Source organism: Taudactylus pleione, unplaced genomic scaffold (genome assembly GCF_031769625.1).
Source record: "Taudactylus pleione unplaced genomic scaffold, aTauple2 ptg000875l, whole genome shotgun sequence".
Lineage (NCBI taxonomy): Eukaryota > Metazoa > Chordata > Amphibia > Anura > Myobatrachidae > Taudactylus > Taudactylus pleione.
Window position 1 is genome coordinate 2,929,891 of NW_028285277.1, and position 21,265 is coordinate 2,951,155.

A 21,265-nucleotide genomic window follows, 5' to 3' on the forward strand; every position below is an offset into this window, starting at 1 on the left:
ATTGCGACTTTGACGCATTTTTCTGCATAAATAGACGTCCGGTGCTGGCAGAGAGCCACTGGACCTGACGCCCCGAGGGGCTTTTTAGCGCAATGGCAGCAAAGATGTGTAATTGCATCGGCCGTCGTTAACTCTATTGTACAAGTACATGTATATACCCCACATAAGACAGCTCCCAACTGTTAATAACAATGATTTAGCACCATGCCTTATTGAACATTTATAGAATAATTAATAAAATCCTTCATATTATCTGCAAATTTCAATGACATTTTTCAGAACATTGATATGCGGAAATGTATCATTTTTCATATGTTATAAATAGTTCAAAGTAAATGGGGGAAGAGGATAAAATAAATATATCGCTATGTATCTGCCTGTAATGTGCAATTAAAAACAAATCCCTTTTATTGTGTTGTTCTAATTGAATTTATTAACCATTGGTGGTCAGAATGCAGTGCGGGGTATATACCCTGCAGTCAGTACCGGCGGCCGCCTTGGAAATGGTTTCTCAGTGCTTTATATTTTGTGTTTGTTAGATGCTCTTATCTTGGACCAGACTGTGGATTTTTGTTGCATCTGGATTTTTTTTTTCCCCCCTTTTCGTGGACGCATACAATTTCTAGAGTAAAAGTAATTAGTTCCAGTCCAACGCCTTTAACGAGTCAATGATTTTACAACTGCCAGGACGCTGGTAATGGAGAATCGGGTTAGAGAATAATACGCTGAGGGATAAAGAAAAAAAAACACAATTTCCTCTTTTACCTGCACAGTGTTTGATCACATACTCTCTGTCGTCTTGTTTTAAATAAACCTTGATGCAATACTTGGAGACAATACGTTCCGAACACGCCGACATTAAATTCTTCTCTCTGGGTCTCTATAACCGCGCAGAAAAGAAAAAGCTTCTACAAGCTGCAATAATTACTTGGCAGGGGAAGAAATGATTTTGGGATTTGCAGACTCAGTTTGTTTTTTTTCTCAAGCTCTCGTTTAACCTCCAAAGCGATGCTGAGAGTTCCTTGTATGCGCCGTTTGTAATGTGGAACAAATAATGCACTCTGGAGCCTAATGAGCTCTCAGCTTTCATTGCCAAATGTACATATACAGGAGATTTGTGTCACACATGCAGATTTAAAGGGACATTCAAAAAATGTTTAGTTCTAGGCTGAGTATGGCAAACTTGCCACGAGAAGCCCTCTGTGTGAGAGGAGGTCGCCCAAGTGACATGGTCATTACTACAGAAAGAGAACGTGGTGAGGTTGTCTACGCTGAAGAGTAATGATGGCCGCCGTTCCGCTCGTGCCCTTGGAATGATTTTGTTTGTGGTGTAATCCTACTTTACAATTGGAGTCTCCTCCACCAGTTCTTTTGGTTTAAGCTGGGTAAATTCGATAGTGAAACTCAGCGACGCAGGATTCACTGCGTGCGCCGCACACACTGCACAATCCCCTGTACGATGGTGCGATGTATCGTTAACATAACTGCATGTAACAGCACCACGCCGTTCATTGCTTCGTCCTATCTGACGTACAGGACAGCAGATGGGCTGATGCAAGTAACAGCGGATCAGATGTACACACTGTACAATATGTCCGATATATCGCTCCCATCCGCATGGGGGCGATATATTGTATGGTGTGTCCCCAGCTTTAGATGCCACAGTTTGCAACCAGGCAGTTGTAAAACAACCAAGTTGGCCCGCAGTATTGCATTGTCTGTGGGCACATTGGGGAGGGTCTCCCAGGCCAGTGTTGGTCACTTATGGTGCAGTTTGGTAATTTGGTTGTTTATGACATCGCCATGTGTGGCTACGAACGACCCACCAAATGTCATCCTGTGTCACATGACTAGAACGGCACAATCGGACCATCATTTGGGCGCTGCGCTGCGGTACTGGGTTAGGTCCTGTTGGTTATTGGCACAGACGAATGACGGCATCTTGCATACATAGGCTGCTATTAGGGAAAATGTAATTCTTGCCTGTGTAACCAATACAGAGACTTTCTGTACCCCCGAAGTCTGTTCCTTCATATATAGTACCTGCATCAGGAGAGGTTACAGCTACTTTTGAACTATTTACTTGAAATATTTGTCATGTTTTGTCATCGTCCTTTAACCAGATCCATTTAACCTGAAAGGGGATGGGGGGGATTAGTGAAGGGTCAAATTTATTTGTTTCAAAACTGAAATGCCAAGCACTGAGTGTGAGGAGTAAAAGCCTTGCCATGTATCTCCGTTCTGTTGATTATATATATATATATGTGTATAGAATATGTTCTATTTTTATTCTGTCTCATCCATAGAACCCGTCAGTGACTGATTATCTTCTTGTTGCCTTTTCTAGGCTGTAGCTGGTTATTTTGACGTGTTATTCGAGAATGGTTGTCATACACCAGTAAGTACATTCAGACACAGTCCAAATTAATTATGGGAGAAATTGTTTTGTGTTCTGTGCCCTGGGGTGTTAGGGAATGCAGTGTTTTTTTGTTGTTGTAAGCATTTAAAGTGCGTGTATTTCATGTAATAAAGTAATGTAGCGTGATATTACAAATATTGCTCTCCATCTGTGTCAATAGGTCTCATTCTCCACCAGCCCCACGTGCGCCCAAACCCACTGGAAGCAGACTGTGTTCCTTCTGGAGAAGCCCATTGTGGTTAGCGCAGGTAATAGTACAGGGATTTTACATTTCGTGTTTTGGAAAATGAACAGTGTCATTTAATGTTCCTTCTATCCCGCACCCCCTGATACTTGCACCCTGTTTGCACCATTATTTGCTCTGCTAAATGTGTCATCTTGTTCTTGTCCATTCCTCGGCCGTCTCTATATTGCCTCTCTACTTTCAAGCAATCCTTTGGAATTTATATCACAATTAAATCTTCTCTTTCCCTATGTTTTATTTCTTGTTTCTACAATGCTCCATTCAACCTTCCCATTCATACCTTTCTTCCTAAATTAACTTCCCCCCTCCTTCCCCCACTATTTCTTTACAACCTTACGGCCCCCATACGTCAGCAATTGATTGCAGTAATTCTGCAATTTGCAATCGATTGTGTATACATTTTTTTCCCATTTTCAATCGATTGTGGCAATTCTTCGATCAATTAAAAAGGGAAAGATTTTTATACACAATCGATTGCAAATTGCAGAATTGCTGCAATCAATTGCTGATGTATGGGGGCTTTTACTCCTCCCATGCCCTTCCCCCCCTCCCTCCCGCGCCCTTCCCCCCTCCCTCCCGCGCCCTTCCCCCCTCCCTCCCGCGCCCTTCCCCCCTCCCTCCCGCGCCCTTCCCCCCTCCCTCCCGCGCCCTTCCCCCCTCCCTCCCGCGCCCTTCCCCCCTCCCTCCCGCGCCCTTCCCCCCTCCCTCCCGCGCCCTTCCCCCCTCCCTCCCGCGCCCTTCCCCCCTCCCTCCCGCGCCCTTCCCCCCTCCCTCCCGCGCCCTTCCCCCCTCCCTCCCGCGCCCTTCCCCCCTCCCTCCCGCGCCCTTCCCCCCTCCCTCCCGCGCCCTTCCCCCCTCCCTCCCGCGCCCTTCCCCCCTCCCTCCCGCGCCCTTCCCCCCTCCCTCCCGCGCCCTTCCCCCCTCCCTCCCGCGCCCTTCCCCCCTCCCTCCCGCGCCCTTCCCCCCTCCCTCCCGCGCCCTTCCCCCCTCCCTCCCGCGCCCTTCCCCCCTCCCTCCCGCGCCCTTCCCCCCTCCCTCCCGCGCCCTTCCCCCCTCCCTCCCGCGCCCTTCCCCCCTCCCTCCCGCGCCCTTCCCCCCTCCCTCCCGCGCCCTTCCCCCCTCCCTCCCGCGCCCTTCCCCCCTCCCTCCCGCGCCCTTCCCCCCTCCCTCCCGCGCCCTTCCCCCCTCCCTCCCGCGCCCTTCCCCCCTCCCTCCCGCGCCCTTCCCCCCTCCCTCCCGCGCCCTTCCCCCCTCCCTCCCGCGCCCTTCCCCCCTCCCTCCCGCGCCCTTCCCCCCTCCCTCCCGCGCCCTTCCCCCCTCCCTCCCGCGCCCTTCCCCCCTCCCTCCCGCGCCCTTCCCCCCTCCCTCCCGCGCCCTTCCCCCCTCCCTCCCGCGCCCTTCCCCCCTCCCTCCCGCGCCCTTCCCCCCTCCCTCCCGCGCCCTTCCCCCCTCCCTCCCGCGCCCTTCCCCCCTCCCTCCCCTGCCCTTCCCCCCTCCCACCCCTGCCCTTCCCCTCTCCCACCCCTGCCCTTCCCCCCTCCCACCCCTGCCCTTCCCCTCTCCCACCCCTGCCCTTCCCCTCTCCCACCCCTGCCCTTCCCCCCCCTCCCACCCCTGCCCTTCCCCCCCCTCCCACCCCTGCCCTTCCCCCCCTCCCACCCCTGCCCTTCCCCCCCCCCCCTCCCACCCCTGCCCTTCCCCCCCCCCCCTCCCACCCCTGCCCTTCCCCCCCCCCCTCCCACCCCTGCCCTTCCCCCCCCCCCCCTCCCACCCCTGCCCTTCCCACCCCTGCCCTTCCCCCCCCCCTCCCACCCCTGCCCTTCCCCCCCCCCTCCCACCCCTGCCCTTCCCCTCCCACCCCTGCCTTCCCCTCCCACCCCTCCCACCCCTGCCTTCCCCTCCCACCCCTGCCTTCCCCTGCCACCCCTCCCACCCCTGCCTTCCCCTGCCACCCCTGCCTTCCCCTCCCACCCCTGCCTTCCCCTCCCACCCCTGCCTTCCCCTCCCACCCCTGCCACTCCCCCCCCCTCCCACCCCTGCCTTTCCCCCCCCCTCCCACCCCTGCCTCTCCCCCCCCCTCCCACCCCTGCCTTTCCCCCCCCCCTCCCACCCCTGCCTTTCCCCCCCCCCTCCCACCCCTGCCTTTCCCCCCCCCCTCCCACCCCTGCCTTTCCCCCCCCCCTCCCACCCCTGCCTTTCCCCCCCCCCTCCCACCCCTGCCTTTCCCCCCCATCTGTCCCACTACCCCCTCTCTCTCCCCCTCCTATCTTGACATTTTTATTTTATTTCTTCTTGCTCTCCCCCCATCCTCCTCCTGCCCCCGTACCGCTCTCCTTACTACCTGTCATCATTGCCGGTGCCAGGAACATAAGCCCAGCTTGTCTCTTTTCATCAATCTGAGTGTCCCTCTGTAAGATGCCTGACAATTCCTGCCCTGTCTATTACACTATGGGGGAGCCCAGTCTTAGATACAGTGCTTCAGTGGCGTCTGCCTGTCACAGTAAGAGAGGAGTGATGTGATGTAGAAGTTTATGGAGTATGCCGGGGAAGCGCAATGTGTTCATTGCACATAGCGATTCCGCATTGCAGTAGTAAAGCTCAGTACAGACTGCCCCCAACTCTCTCCTTCATCCTATAGATCCTATCAGTCTGCAGGCAGATACCGGGCCTGGCTTCTCACACATCTCCTCTAACAAATTACCCTCCTGCAAATATACTTTGTCATCTCAGTGTGCTGAGCTTTACCCCCGGCCAGCGTGTCCTTAGGAGACACCTAAACCTAAAATACAGGCTGCTGTATACTACAGAGCGTCGTGGGCTCATAAATACATATATAATGTCATATATATCCGGCAGGAAGCTTTGATTCTGCAGACCATACTTCCTGCCTGTAAGCATCTTCTAGTAGCCTGCATGCAGCCTCAGTGACCGATAGCAATGGCCAGCAGCTTGCACAGTAGCATACGGGATCGCAGGATCAGACACGGTAATATGCGCAGTGGCAAACAATCGCTCCATTCGTAAAACATCGGTGTTGGGTACAACTGGGATGGGGCCCACAGTATTGTAATGATGTGTTACATACATAAGACAGTCAGTGCACATCTAGGCGTTATTAGTGAGAAGTGAGCCATGATTATGGATGTGACACTCAGAAAAAAATAACATCCTTCATTTGATTATGCTCTAAATAGAAACTTGTCATGCAGCCTCATATTACACTGCACACTGTATATATCAGCAGTTATTATATAGTGCGCACACATTCCACAGGCCTGTACAGAGAATGTCCGGCTTACAAATGATATTCCTGACCACATGTACACACACATGCATTAGGGTTTATTTTGTCAAGAGCCAATTAAACTACCAGTATATTTTTGGATTTTCAGAGGAAACCCACACACACACAGGGAGAACATATAAACACCACACAGATAGGGCCGTGGTTGGGAATTGAACCCAAGACCTCAATGCTATAAGGAGGTAATTCTAACCATTACACCAGTGTTTCCTAACTCCAATCCTCAGGGACCCCTCACAGTGCATGTTCTACACATCACCTAGTGAAATAATTAGCTCCACCTGTGGATATTTTTAAAATGTGTCAGTTGGTAATGAGAACACCTGTGCACCAACTAGGAAATCAGGAAAACATGCACTGCTAGGTGTCCCTAAGGACTGGAGTTGGGAAGCACTGCATTATACCAACAATACTGTCCTATTGCTTTATAGTAAATGCTGCAGCAGATTACACGTCATTTTGTATCTGTTATGTATGTTACATGTTGTGGGGTGGCCCAAATACTAACTTGCATTTACCATGTAATATGCATTTCAATAAAGAGACGAGAACAAAATTAAACCAATAATGAAATTCAATTAAATATAAACATCCAAAATGAAATGGGAATCATCTTTCCTGCCGCACTAATAACTTGTATATTATCAGCGTGAGGGATCAAGACACTCTCATCCAATCAGAAGCAGCTGTCGATGGTCGTCATCTTGCACCAGAGGCGAGCAGCCACAAGTGATACACCGCCTGAACGGCGCATATGTCCTTTTGGTCGGCACTAACTGTGACAGCGGGCACCTCCCCCATTCCCTGTGACGGCGGGCACCTCCCCCGTTCCCTGTGACGGCGGGCACCTCCCCCGTTCCCTGTGACGGCGGGCACCTCCCCCGTTCCCTGTAGAAGTAGAGTGGGACGCACATATTGCTTAGCTAGGTGATAGTTATTGTTTATATGGCACCACCAGTAACGCGGCGCTGTACAGCGAATATTTGTCATTCACATCACTTCATTTCTTTCCAGCATCTGTAACACTAACTGTTTTCTGTAGCACGCCGCAAGGTTTCGGTAGCGAGCTGTTTTATGGCATGACGCTATCACCGTACACCTCTACAAGTTGCCGATGAGTTTCAGCTGCGGATGTGCCCTTTAGACGCAGAGATCTGATCACACTACGCAGCTCAATGTTTCCGCCCGCCGCGCCATCTTACAGCTGATGCTAGGACAGTATGACCGATATGAGGCGCAGTGCAATGGCCGTGAGGGGGAGCTGTGGTCTATCTGCGCTGGCCTGGGGGGAACATTACACACCAGAGGTCTTGTTACCTTACTTATTGAACCACCCTCGTATTCTGCCTGCGCTGCGTCCCTCCATTCTACCAGTACGTGGAAGATTTACCCATCTGATGTAGGGATTCGTGATCCCTATCTAAAACACATCTGTCTGTGCACATGTACTATCACGTAGCACAGGATAAACATGGACGATAAGGAAAATAAATGTCCGTTTACTTTATCTCACACTCATATCCGTCCAGCGTTGTGCAAAGATGCTGTAATTAGGGATCACCAATGCCCCCTTCTGCTCCTCCTATTCTGACACAGACGGAATATAACAAGGCAGCACCCAGTGCTAATCACATTACTGTAGTGTTTGTCCTTCTTTGTAGTTTTATATTGGGAGACCCAGGTTACATGTCGGAGTCAGCTCTTCATCACACGGCTCTGTTCTGTCTAATTCACGTTGTTAAATACATTATCAGAAAGGAAAGAAGGAACGTATGTGTCTGGGTGGAAAGTTTTTAACGACTGTTATAACATTAGCATTAGGAAATGAAGCTGAATCCGGGTCACTTTGCTGTAGAAGACTATTGTGTGAGGGGATTGTAATTTCTTAACAAAGATAAACAAATGACAATAGGCCTGACGCAGGGCAGGTTACATGCTAGTGTGCTAACACGTCTTGTGTCAAATCCTTCTGCTCATGTCTGGAAAGTGGAAGTCACGTATGTGCGCCTGTCCAGGTTTGCGCACTTCTGTCATGCACATCTGTGCTGGGTATTACAGGAAGGAAGTGACCTAACATAGGCAGAGTAAGGTGTGTGTGTGTGTGTGTGTGTACACGCAGCTGTGGTTGCAGGCGCACGGATGTACACCTGACCGGCAGGCGCACGGATGTACACCTGACCGGCAGGCGCACGGATGTACACCTGACCGGCAGGCGCACGGATGTACACCTGACCGGCAGGCGCACGGATGTACACCTGCTAAGGGTCGCACCAACTACAGAGAAGGCTGATGCTAATGACTGGTGTAAATCAGGTACATTGCTGCCAATGTGTACTGCACAGCATATGTGGGGATATACTGTACCAGTCATTTTACGCCCATTCTAGCCGAGTGTGTAATTTTCCTTCAAGCTTACGATGATGTCAGTGGCCAGGTATCTGTGTACAGTGACATGCCTGTGTGTACAGTGACATGCCTATGTATACAGTAAGATGCCTATGAGAGGAATTCTAACCTCTGCAGCATCCCAGAGTAATTGAATACAGGGGCGCCCCAGCCCCCAGGCAGCTTTACCCTAACCCTCAGCACAGCCTCTTTTATTCCTCATTGTGTTCATGCTTGTAACCCCTGCACTCCTTGTCTTACCTACATAGCTGACATATAGGAGCAGTGCCGGATTAAACCCTGTGGAGGCTCCTATGCAGTAGAAATCTCGGGGACCCTCTCACAAATGATCTCCTAATACCTAATAAAAAGCCCTCGATGAAGTAGCTCCAGCTACCCATCACACACCACGTAGAGTTAGACGTCAACCGTGGCATTCTTGCTTAACAAGGCATCTACAAAAACTCTCAGGTAAAGTAGAACGTCAGTGGCGAAAGTCTCGTACTCCAAGTGACTTCCTCACATATAAGTCTATCTACAACTCTTATCGTACTGCTCTGGACACTGCCAAACAAACATATTTCCAATCTCTTATCTCTGCTCAAGCTTCTACCCCAAGCGACTTTTTAATACATTTAAACTGCTTCTTACCCCTCCATCACCCAAACCACCTGCTACTATCTGTGCACAAGATCTTGCTTCCTATTTTAGGGACAAGATTGATAAGATCCGAAATGAAAAGGTATGCTCTTCCTCAGCTAGTGACCTACTCAATTCCCTACCTGAACCCTCTGGCACATTCTCTTCATTTGATCTCACAAATGAAGATGAAGTATCTACACTCTTCTCATCCTCCTACTCTATTACCTCTCCTCTAGATCCTATACCCTCACAAATCAGTAAAGCACTGTCTCCTGTGCTCATCCCAACCCTAACTAAAATCTGTAATCTCTCTCTCTCTCTGTACTGGTATCTTTCCATCACTGTTCAAGCACGCAGTGATTACTCCCATTCTGAAAAAAAAAAATTCTGACCCTAATACTCTCTCAAATTACCGTCCTATCTCCCAGCTCCCATGCCCCTCCAAGCTACTGGAGAGACTTGTCTACACTCGCCTCACACACTTTCTTAACTCACACAACTTATTGGACCCACTTCAGGCTGGCTTTCGTTCCCAACACTCCACAGAGACAGCACTGACTAAGGTAGTAAATGATCTGGTCACTGCCAAGGCTAAAGGCCATTACTCACTCCTAATTCTTCTAGATCTCTCTGCTGCTTTTGACACTGTTGACCACTCTCTTCTCATACAAACACTGCAATCCCCAGGTCTTAAGGACACAGCTCTTTCTTGGTTCTCTTCCTACCTATCTGATCGCTCTTTTTCTGTTCGTTTTTCTGATTCTGCCTCCTCTTCGCTACCTCTATCAGTTGGAGTACCGCAAGGCTCTGTCTTAGGGCCTCTGTTATTCTCAATCTATACCACCTCTCTTGGCAAACTAATTAGCTCTTTTGGATTTCAGTACCATCTGTATGCGGATGATACTCAAATCTACCTATCCTCTCCAGATTTATCACCATCTGTTACTGGTCCGTGTCACTGAATGTATTTCTGCTATTTCATCTTGGATGTCATCTCGCTACCTGAAACTTAATATTTCTAAAACAGAATTAATTATATTTCCACCGGCCAATAACAGTTACCAACCTGATCTCTCTATCACTGTTGATACCTCGACCATCCGCCCCGCCCCACAAGCTCGCTGCCTTGGTGTCATCCTTGACTCTGAACTCTCAAAATCATGTTACATACATGTAAAAAACATATCCAAAATTCGACCATATCTCACACAAGACACTGCAAAAACTCTAATCCATGCACTTACTATTTCCCGCATTGACTATTGCGATAGGCTGTTTTTGGGAAGACCAGTAAGGAGGCTATCACCATTACAATCCATTATGAATGTAGCTGCAAGGCGTATCTTCCTTGCGAAACGTTCATCATCTGCTGCTCCGCTCTGTCAGTCCCTCCATTGGTTGCCGGTTTTCTACCGTATTCAATACAAAATACTGTTACTTACACATAAGGCCATTAACCAAACCACACCAACATATATCTCTTCACTCATCTCAAAATATCTCCCAACCCGACCTCTCCGCTCAGCACAAGAACTGCGTCTCTCATCCCCATGCATTACTTGCTCCCATTCACGGTTACAGGACTTTCTTCGCGCTGCACCCACTCTATGGAATGACCTACCTCGCACAATAAGACTTTCCTCTAGTCTCCAATCCTTCAAGCGTTCCCTGAAAACTCACCTCTTCAGGCAAGCTTATGAGATTCCAGAACCTCCCACATAACCTTCATAGCTTCCATATCTAATTAAATCCCCTTTTACAGTCCACACACAATCTCACACATTGTCTTTCTCTCACATCCTCATGGCATTTGGTCGACATTCCGGTGTGACTGGATCATGCAGCCAACCAAGAAACTCTGCATTCTGGCTTTGACCAAAATGCAATATATAGCACCTATCCTTGTGTATCAATGCCTATTTCCCTATAGATTGTAAGCTTGCGAGCAGGGCCTTCCTACCTATATATCTGTCTGTTATTACCCAGTTTTGTTCTATTAATGCTTACAATTGTAAAGCGCAACGGAATATGCTGCGTCATATAAGAAACTGTTAATAAATAAATAAAATTATACGTTTTTAATTTTACCAACCAACAATATTAATAAACCGTACGTAGGTTACAGACTGATAGCTGACAGTGGATGAGCATATAAGAGACCAACTGTAATGTGATGTCTGTGGGTTATGTACTTTGCGTTGTTAATGGGAACATTAGTGTATTAATGTCATTTCTCTATAGAATCTTTAATGTAAAGTTTTCGTTTCTTTGAGTTGATTCATTTTCAATCTTTTGGATCAGAAAGCTTGGTTGTAATTTTCTTTCAAGATCAAATCAATATTATTTTGATCCGTTGTCGCGGGGTCCCTGAAGGCTACGGGGCCCATGGGCCAGTGCGCCTAATCTTTTACCTTGGTAAATATTTTCTTGCAGTGCCTACTCTGCCTATTTGGTAATTCGGCACTGTATAGGGGGCATCAGTTACCATTTGTCATATAGCTGTTGCTGTATTGGGTACTTGTCCTGCACTGAGAGGGTAAATTGCCTCTCTGTATATGTGTGTGATACAAATGGTACAGGTTGAGTCATATCCAAATTATCCGAAATAGGGAATTTTGTAAGCATGACTGAGATAGTGACACCTTTGCTTTCTGATGGTTCAATGTACACAAACTTTAAGGCACAAAATTATTAAAAATATACTATAAAACAACCTTCAGGCTCTGTGTATAAGGTGTATATGAAACATAAATGAATTTCATTTATGTACACAAACTTTTTTTGATGCACAAAAAGATTAAAAATATTGTGTAACATCTGCAGGCTGTGTATATAACATAAATGCATTCTGTGTGTATATTGGGGTCCCATTCCCGAGATATTTCATTATTGTATGCAAATATTCCAAAACACGGAATATTCAGATATCCAAAATACCACTGGTCCCAAGCATTTTGGATATGGGAGACTCATCCTGTACAAGGTAAATGTCAGGTATCCTGAAGCAGCAGTGAAAGGCTGTAATAATGGCGCCACCTAGGTAGCAAATGCCAGATCAGAGTTCTACCATTATCTCACAGATAATAATCCTGCTCACTGACATTTATTATAGTGCAGACACGGGATTATGTGCTAGCCTGGCCAGGCATACTGTGCTGAAGTGTAAATTGGTGCAGACGTTGCAGTCATTGGCCACTAAATGGCAGCTTGTATGGCTATAGACGCAGACTTTCCAGTTTTTCACTATTACAGTATAATAGCACAGTCCGCCTCACGTTACTCCTGCCTCATAGTGTGATTTGTGTGTATACCATAGATCATCCGAAATGTTGTTTTTATTCATGTAAACCGCACTTGTGAGACCACTGTGGGAGCCAGTTACCTATTCCAACAAAATAACACCACTCGCATAAAGCTAGGATCTATTCAGGGCTCTACATATCGTCTACTCCCTGTGAACCTGTCCTAAGCTGATTATAAGGGGAAATAGAAGAAAATTAGATCTCATTATGAGGGGAATTCAGATGATGGAGAGTGAGCTGATAACATTTGATAATGGTAGAAGGGAAATTATAAAAAGGGAGAACATAATGTTGATGAAGGAGGGAGATGATAATATGGGAGAGTTGGTGGTGGTGGAGGAGGGAGATGATAATATGGGAGAGTTGGTGGAGGAGAGAGATGATAATAGGGGAGAGTTGGTGGAGGAGGGAGATGATCCTATGTATGGGAGAGTTGGTGGAGGGAGATGATAATATGGGAGAGTTGGTGGAGGAGGGAGATGATAATATGGGAGAGTTGATGTTGGTGGAGGGCGATGATAATATGGTGGATGTTGGTGGAGGGCGATGATAATATGGGAGAGGTGGTGGTGGAGGAGGGAGATGATAATATGGGAGAGTTGGAGGAGAGAGATGATAATAGGGGAAAGTTGGTGGAGGAGGGAGATGATCATATGTATTTGAGAGTTGGTGGAGGGAGATGATAATATGGGAGAGTTGGTGGTGGAGAGAGATGATAATATGGGAGAGTTGGTGGTGGAGGGAGATGATAATATGGGAGAGTTGGCGGTAGAAAGAGATGATAATATAGGAGAGTTGTGAAGGAGGGAGATGCTAATAGGGGAGAGTTGGTGGAGGAGGGAGATGATAATAGGGGAGAGTTGGTGGAGGAGGGAGATGCTAATACGGGAGAGTTGGTGGAGGAGGGAGATGATAATAGGGGAGAATTGGTGGAGGAGGGAGATGATAATAGGGGAAAGTTGGTGGAGGAGGGAGATGATGATATGGGAGAGTTGGTGGAGGAGGGAGATGATAATATGGGAGAGTTGGTGGAGGGAGATGATAATACGGGAGAGTTGATGTTGGTGGAGGGAGATGATAATACGGGAGAGTTGGTGGTGGTGGAGGGAGATGATCATATGGGAGAGTTGATGTTGGTGGAGGGAGATGATCATATGGGAGAGTTGATGTTGGTGGAGGGCGATGATCATATGGGAGAGTTGATGTTGGTGGAGGGCGATGATAATATGGGAGAGGTGGTGGTGGAGGAGGGAGATGATAATATGGGAGAGTTGGTGGAGGAGAGAGATGATAATAGGGGAGAGTTGGTGGAGGAGGGAGATGATCATATGTATTTGAGAGTTGGTGGAGGGAGATGATAATATGGGAGAGTTGGTGGTGGAGGGAGATGATAATATGGGAGAGTTGGAGGAGAGAGATGATATGGGAGAGTTGGTGGAGGAGGGAGATGATAGGGGAGAGTTGCTGGAGGAGGGAGATGATAGGGGAGAGTTGCTGGAGGAGGGAGATGATCATATGGGAGAGTTGATGGTGGAGGGAGATGATAATATGGGAGAGTTGGTGGAGGAGGGAGATGATCATATGGGAGAGTTGGTGGTAGAAAGAGATGCTAATAGGGGAGAGTTGTGAAGGAGGGAGATGATAATACGGGAGAGTTGGTGGAGGAGGGAGATGATAATACGGGAGAGTTGGTGGAGGAGGGAGATGCTAATATGGGAGATTTGGTGGAGGAGGGAGATGCTAATACGGGAGAGTTGGTGGAGGAGGGAGATGATAATAGGGGAGAATTGGTGGAGGAGGGAGTTGATCATATGTATGGGAAAGTTGGTGGAGGAGGGAGATGATATGGGAGAGTTGGTGGAGGAGGAAGATGATGATATGGGAGAGTTGTTGGTGAAGGGAGATGATAATATGGGAGAGTTGGTGGAGGAGGGAGATGATAATATGGGAGAGTTGGTGGAGGAGGGAGATGATCATATGGGAGAGTTGGTGGTGGAGGAGGGAGATGATAATATGGGAGAGTTGATGTTTGTGGAGGGAGATGATAATATGGGAGAGTTGGTGGAGGAAGGAGATGATAATATGGGAGAGTTGATGTTGGTGGAGAGAGATGATAATATGGGAGAGTTGGTGATGGTGGAGGAGGGAGATGATAATATGGGAGAGTTGGTGGAGGAGGGAGATGATAATATGGGAGAGTTGGTGGAGGAGGGAGATGATAATATGGGAGAGTTGGTGGAGGAGGGAGATGATAATATGGGAGAGTTGGTGGAGGAGGGAGATGATAATATGGGAGAGTTGGTGGAGGAGGGAGATGATAATATGGGAGAGTTGGTGGAGGAGGGAGATGATAATATGGGAGAGTTGGTGGAGGAGGGAGATGATAATATGGGAGAGTTGATGTTAGTGGAGGAGGGAGATGATAATATGGGAGAGTTGATGTTGGTGGAGGGAGATGATAATATGGGAGAGTTGATGTTGGTGGAGGGAGATGATAATATGGGAGAGTTGGTGGAGGAGGGCGATGATAATATGGGAGAGTTGGTGGAGGAGGGAGATGATAATATGGGAGAGTTGGTGGAGGAGGGCGATGATCATATGGGAGAGTTGGTGGAGGAGGGCGATGATAATATGGGAGAGTTGGTGGTGGTGGAGGAGGGAGATGATAAAATGGGAGAGTTGATGGTGGTGGAGGAGGGAGATGATAATATGGGAGAGTTCATGGAAGAGAACCAGGAGTAATGGAGAAGAGGGAGTTGATGAGGAGAGAGAATGACTTTGCACAGTGCTGTATTGTTAGTCTTTATTTCCAAAAATAAAATTGATTAGAAAATTATATGGTGGAAGATTTAAAAAAAAAAAAAAAAAAAAAAAAGCTAAAGGTTTAGGAGGAATCTAATATAAAAAATTACTGATAAAAGTAGAAACAAACGGAACGTGTAAGGAGAGGAGAAGGAAAGGGGGGTGTGAGATATATGATATATGGGAGCTAGTAACAGCAGGAGGAAACAGAAGACAAACTGTACCCACTCTGCCCGTCCTGTGCTCCTAAGATGTATTTATTATGTCCTAGAACTTCATTTTTTTTTTCTCATAATTGTGCTAAGATATTAACTAGTCCCCCCGTGCAGTTACAGTGTGCCTGGCCTGCCCTTAGCGGTAGTCTTACAGCTCTTATCTGTGTACATGTGTTTATTTGGGGTAATCAGTAAGCAGATGGCACACGACTCACTGTAAGTTTGTTTGTTAGCTGACTTAAATAGTCTCAAAGGGATAAATAAAAGTGCATAATGGGGTAATAATGAAATGAATTCTGTCCTAATCTCCCGGCGGTGCCGCGGAGCACTGTTCTGGCAGCCAGGGAAGGGGGCTGATGGGAGCAAGGTGAAGTAGCTCTCACACACACAGGCTCTCTCCCCAGCTCAGGGGCTAGTCGAGTGGTTGAAAACATCAGTCATTTGATATCTACATGACACTGATTAATTGTTGCGATGGAGCGAGGTGTTAGGAAGCGCCCGGCTCACTTCAGCTGTGAGGATAAAACTGCACAAAGCAGATTGAGGATTTAGCTGCTGCTTCTTTATACATTGATTACCACCCCGGCCCCCTGTACTCTGTATTACTACACTGGCTTTCAGGGCAGAGATTTAAAGAGCCCTCACATATAGAGCATAGGCTGATCCAATATGTAAAGGACGGTATAATATTCCCAGGTGTACAAGGAACGGCTCCCATTGTCCTTTTATAGTTATACTGGCAAGACGTACATTGTGCATTGTCAAATGAACACCCCCCACCATGATCACAGCTTTATCTAAAATAAGTGTATCTAGCAGCAGGTGTGAGCAGTAAGTGGCCCCCCCCAGCTGTTGTTGAACTACACATCCCAGCATGCCTTGCCACAGTTTTAGCATGGCCAAATAGCAAAACTGAGGCAAAGCATGCTGGGATGTGTAGTAGTACAACAGTTGATTGCCCACCGCTAAATTCTAGCGTGTATCCTACGTCTTCATGTGATCTTATCATTTCCTTCTATCTCCATTAGAGCAAACGGTGATATTTAGTCAGTGGTACAAATGTGTCCTCTAGCATCCAATCAGTAAGCAGCTTATATCTGTCTAGTGCAAGACAATGAAAGCAAATCTCTGATTATTGGTTACAGATTAGCGGGTAATTACACTCTTTAGCCAATGTTGGTAAATAACTCTCACACTCTCCCCTCTTGTGCTTCTCCTAACTTTACTTTCATCTACTTCTTACCCCCCACCAGGGCAACGAACACTTGGCTGCTTATGTTCTGTTGCATATCTGGGTGTTATTGTCACCAGTGTAGGAATGTATATTATCCATGTCCTTGTCCTGTATTGTACATGTATGTCACTGGTCACTTATTTGTTTATGTACTGTGTAAGGCGCTGCGGAACACTTGTGGCGCAATATATATATATATATATATATATATATATATATATATATATATACATATACATACATACATACATACAGTTATAATATACAGCTGAGCCCTAATCGTGTGAAGGCAGAAATGTAATGTGTGAATAAATACTTACAGATATGTTTTTTGTAATTTTTTAAAATCTATTACTTTTTATTTTTCACATCTAGTAAATATTTTGCGGTTCCTCAGCGAGTACATTGTTCTATTTTTATCTTTTTCTTTCTAATTTGGCTGTTCTGTTTCAGTGAGTATAAAAACAAAATGAGAAGCTTTAATGTTGTTTAAAACCTGTAATTTTCTTTTTTGACCAGACATTAGTGTTAGTCTGTTTGGTTACAGCCCACAAAATGGCTGCCTCCACTACATTTTTATATTTGGGTGAGTCTCTGTGGCACCTCATTGGTCGTAGGGTGCCTGAACCTCAGTCCTATTCTGGGTGACTCTGCCTCAGCGCTAATGTGGGTGACTCTACCTCAGCGCTAATGTGGGTGACTCTACCTCAGCGCTAATGTGGGTGACTCTGCCTCAGCGCTAATGGGGGTGACTCTACCTCAGCGCTAATGGGGGTGACTCTACCTCAGCGCTAATGGGGGTGACTCTACCTCAGCGCTAATGGGGGTGACTCTACCTCAGCGCTAATGGGGGTGACTCTACCTCAGCGCTAATGGGGGTGACTCTACCTCAGCGCTAATGGGGGTGACTCTACCTCAGCGCTAATGGGGGTGACTCTACCTCAGCGCTAATGGGGGTGACTCTACCTCAGCGCTAATGGGGGTGACTCTACCTCAGCGCTAATGGGGGTGACTCTACCTCAGCGCTAATGGGGGTGACTCTACCTCAGCGCTAATGGGGATGACTCTACCTCAGCGCTAATGGGGGTGACTCTACCTCAGCGCTAATGGGAGTGACTCTACCTCAGCGCTAATGGCGGTGACTCTACCTCAGCGCTAATGGGGGTGACTCTACCTCAGCGCTAATGGGGGTGACTCTACCTCAGCGCTAATGGCGGTGACTCTACCTCTGCGCTAATGGGGGTGACTCTACCTCTGCGCTAATGGGGGTGACTCTACCTCTGCGCTAATGGGGGTGACTCTACCTCTGCGCTAATGGGGGTGACTCTACCTCTGCGCTAATGGGGGTGACTCTTCCTCTGCGCTAATGGGGGTGACTCTACCTCAGCGCTAATCTGGGGGTGACTCTACCTCAGCGCTAATCTGGGGGTGACTCTACCTCAGCGCTAATCTGGGGGTGACTCTACCTCAGCGCTAATCTGGGGGTGACTCTACCTCAGCGCTAATCTGGGGGTGACCCAGGTTACTTCTGGCTACACAGGAATAAAATGTATATAAAACGTATTAAGCTCTTCTTACATGAATTAATGCATTTAGGTGTTTAGTATATGATGTACATAATGACTGTATAAGCCAGTACACTGTGTGCGCCATGGACCCACACACAGACACATGGCTCCCGTCTCTGGGTCATACAGCATTGTCTGTACATCTGACCCCACCACACTGACCTATCTGCCAGTATTAACGTCCAGCTTGGCCATAAATGGATGTGACCAAATTGACCACAACTTGGACCAGATGACGCTATCGTTTCTGAGGCTGTCAGTGCGTTCACTACAGACCAATCTCCTTCCAACCTCATTTACCAACGTGCCAATAACGAGCTGTATTATTGGGTGTCACAGAGGTGTTAGAGCCACAGATGCTGCAATGGCACTGCCCATATACCAGCGTGTAATCAGCGTTAGACCTGTGCTACATAGTATCGCGTTACCAATCATTGTCTCTCCTCCGTGCAGGTCAGACCCTGGATGGCAAGATAACGGTGTGTAAGAACCGGAAGGACCCGCGCTCTCTCATTGTGACCCTTACTCTGCAGGACGTGACCCAGACCTACACGCTGCAATAGGCAGGACAGACATCCTACTGTAGCTTTTTTATCCATGGTAATAAACTTGTTCAACATTTTGTCATTAATTTATTCTTGTTTAATTATAAAGCCGTTTCCTGGATAGCTAAAGCCCGAGAACAGTAATATCTGTAATAATCATTGTTTATGGAGGGGGGGATACATTATTCTGCGCACACAAGACTTCCTGTTTTGCAGAAGAGACAGCCCTGCTGTTGGGGATTAGGAATATAGGGGGAAATGTATCAAGGAGTGGAGAAGTTACCCATAGCAACCAATCAGCTTCTTGATACATCTCCCCCATTATCACATCTTCTGTGTTGTTACTGTACAATTTAAGGTTATAATACACCTGTATATATTTCTTTATTACTGTATACAACACAAGCACCATGGCTGCTCGCAGGTTTCACTGGTCAAAATTTGGAAACCGGAAATAAATTATATAGATTTTAATATGGAACTTATGATGGTGACGGACTACATTAATCAGGCCCATAGTTGGGAACTCACGTTGGCAATACAGCATCATTTACCCTTATACTCATCATATACACCTGACATCGGGCCAGATTAACAATGGGGCACCTGGAGCTACAGCTCCAGCCCCCCCATGAAAATTGGCCCACACCACAAGGATCAGCTGGAGACGGTGTTAACTGTAAGGCCCACCCATTCACCCAACTCTCCACCCATGCACCCCCACCCAAAAACCCTCACCATCCCCTGAATCCCGGGAATACATTCAAACTTCGGAGCAGGAAGGCTTCACAGACCCCTCTCATCCCCTCCTTTGCACATAGGTCTTTCAGTAGCTGAGGCATGGGGTTGGGAGTGAGGGGTATTTCAGTGTCTGAGGAATGGGGACAGGAGTGAGGGGTATTTCAGTGGCTGAGGTATGGGGTTGGGAGTGAGGGGTATTTCAGTGGCTGAGGTATGGGGTTGGGAGTGAGGGGTATTTCAGTAGCTGAGGTATGGGGTTGGGAGTGAGGGGTATTTCAGTGGCTGAGGTATGGGGTTGGGAGTGAGGGGTATTTCAGTGGCTGAGGTATGGGGTTGGGAGTGAGGGGTATTTCAGTGGCTGAGGTATGGGGTTGGGAGTGAGGGGTATTTCAGTAGCTGAGGTATGGGGTCGGGAGTGGGGGGTATTTCAGTGGCTGAGGTATGGGGACGGGAGTGAGGGGCTATTTCAGTAGCTGAGGTATGGGGACAGGAGTGAGGGGTATTTCAGTAGCTGAGGTATGGGGACAGGAGTGAGGGGTATTTCAGTGGCTGAGCTATGGGGTTTGGGAGTGAGGGCTATTTCAGTAGCTGAGGTATGGGGTTGGGAGTGAGGGGTATTTCAGTGGCAGAGGTATGGGGACAGGAGTGAGGGGTATTTCAGTGGCTGAGGTATGGGGTTGGGAGTGAGGGGTATTTCAGTGGCTGAGGTATGGGGTTGGGAGTGAGGGGTATTTCAGTAGCTGAGGTATGGGGTTAGGAGTGAGGGGTATTTCAGTGGCTGAGGTATGGGGTCGGGAGTGAGGGGTATTTCAGTGGCTGAGGTATGGGGTCGGGAGTGAGGGGTATTTCAGTGGCTGAGGTATGGGGTCGGGAGTGAGGGGCATTTCAGTGGCTGAGGTATTTGGTCGGGAGTGAGGGGCATTTCAGTAGCTGAGGTATGGGGTCGGGAGTGAGGGGTATTTCAGTGGCTGAGGTATGGGGTCGGGAGTGAGGGGTATTTCAGTGGCTGAGGTATGGGGTCGGGAGTGAGGGGTATTTCAGTGGCTGAGGTATGGGGTTTTGGAGTGAGGGGTATTTCTGTAGCTGAGGAATGGGGACGGGAGTGGGGTATTTCAGTGGCAGAGGTATGGGGACAGGAGTGAGGGGTATTTCAGTGGCTGAGCTATGGGGTTTTGGAGTGAGGGCTATTTCAGTAGCTGAGGTATGGGGTTGGGAGTGAGGGGTATTTCAGTGGCTGAGGTATGGGGTCGGGAGTGAGGGGTATTTCAGTGGCTGAGGTATTTGGTCGGGAGTGAGGGGTATTTCAGTGGCTGAGGTATGGGGTCGGGAGTGAGGGGTATTTCAGTGGCTGAGGTATGGGGTCGGGAGTGAGGGGTATTTCAGTGGCTGAGGTATTTGGTCGGGAGTGAGGGGTATTTCAGTGGCTGAGGTATGGGGTCGGGAGTGAGGGGTATTTCAGTGGCTGAGGTATTTGGTCGGGAGTGAGGGGTATTTCAGTGGCTGAGGTATGGGGTCGGAATGAGGGGTATTTCAGTGGCAGAGGTATGGGGTTGGGAGTGAGGGGTATTTCAGTGGCAGAGGTATGGGGACAGGAGTGAGGGGTATTTCAGTGGCTGAGCTATGGGGTTTGGGAGTGAGGGCTATTTCAGTAGCTGAGGTATGGGGTTGGGAGTGAGGGGTATTTCAGTGGCTGAGGTATGGGGTCGGGAGTGAGGGGTATTTCAGTGGCTGAGGTATTTGGTCGGGAGTGAGGGGTATTTCAGTGGCTGAGGTATGGGGTTGGGAGTGAGGGGTATTTCAGTGGCTGAGGTATGGGGTCGGGAGTGAGGGGTATTTCAGTGGCTGAGGTATTTGGTCGGGAGTG

The 21,265-nt window shown here is 48.1% G+C and overlaps 1 protein-coding gene across 1 annotated transcript in view; it reads left to right on the forward strand.

The window, feature by feature from the left end:
- The window catches only part of PRMT3 (protein arginine methyltransferase 3), a 150,250-nt gene extending 131,504 nt beyond the window's left edge, over window positions 1-18,746 (forward strand). Inside the window, exons 14-16 of the mRNA XM_088458938.1 lie at window positions 2,348-2,398; window positions 2,580-2,667; window positions 18,569-18,746. Of these exons, the coding sequence (XP_088315064.1) occupies window positions 2,348-2,398; window positions 2,580-2,667; window positions 18,569-18,678 (249 nt within the window). The 3' untranslated portion in view covers window positions 18,679-18,746. The remainder of the gene's footprint in view (window positions 1-2,347; window positions 2,399-2,579; window positions 2,668-18,568) is intronic.
- The last annotated feature ends 2,519 nt before the right edge of the window (window positions 18,747-21,265 follow it).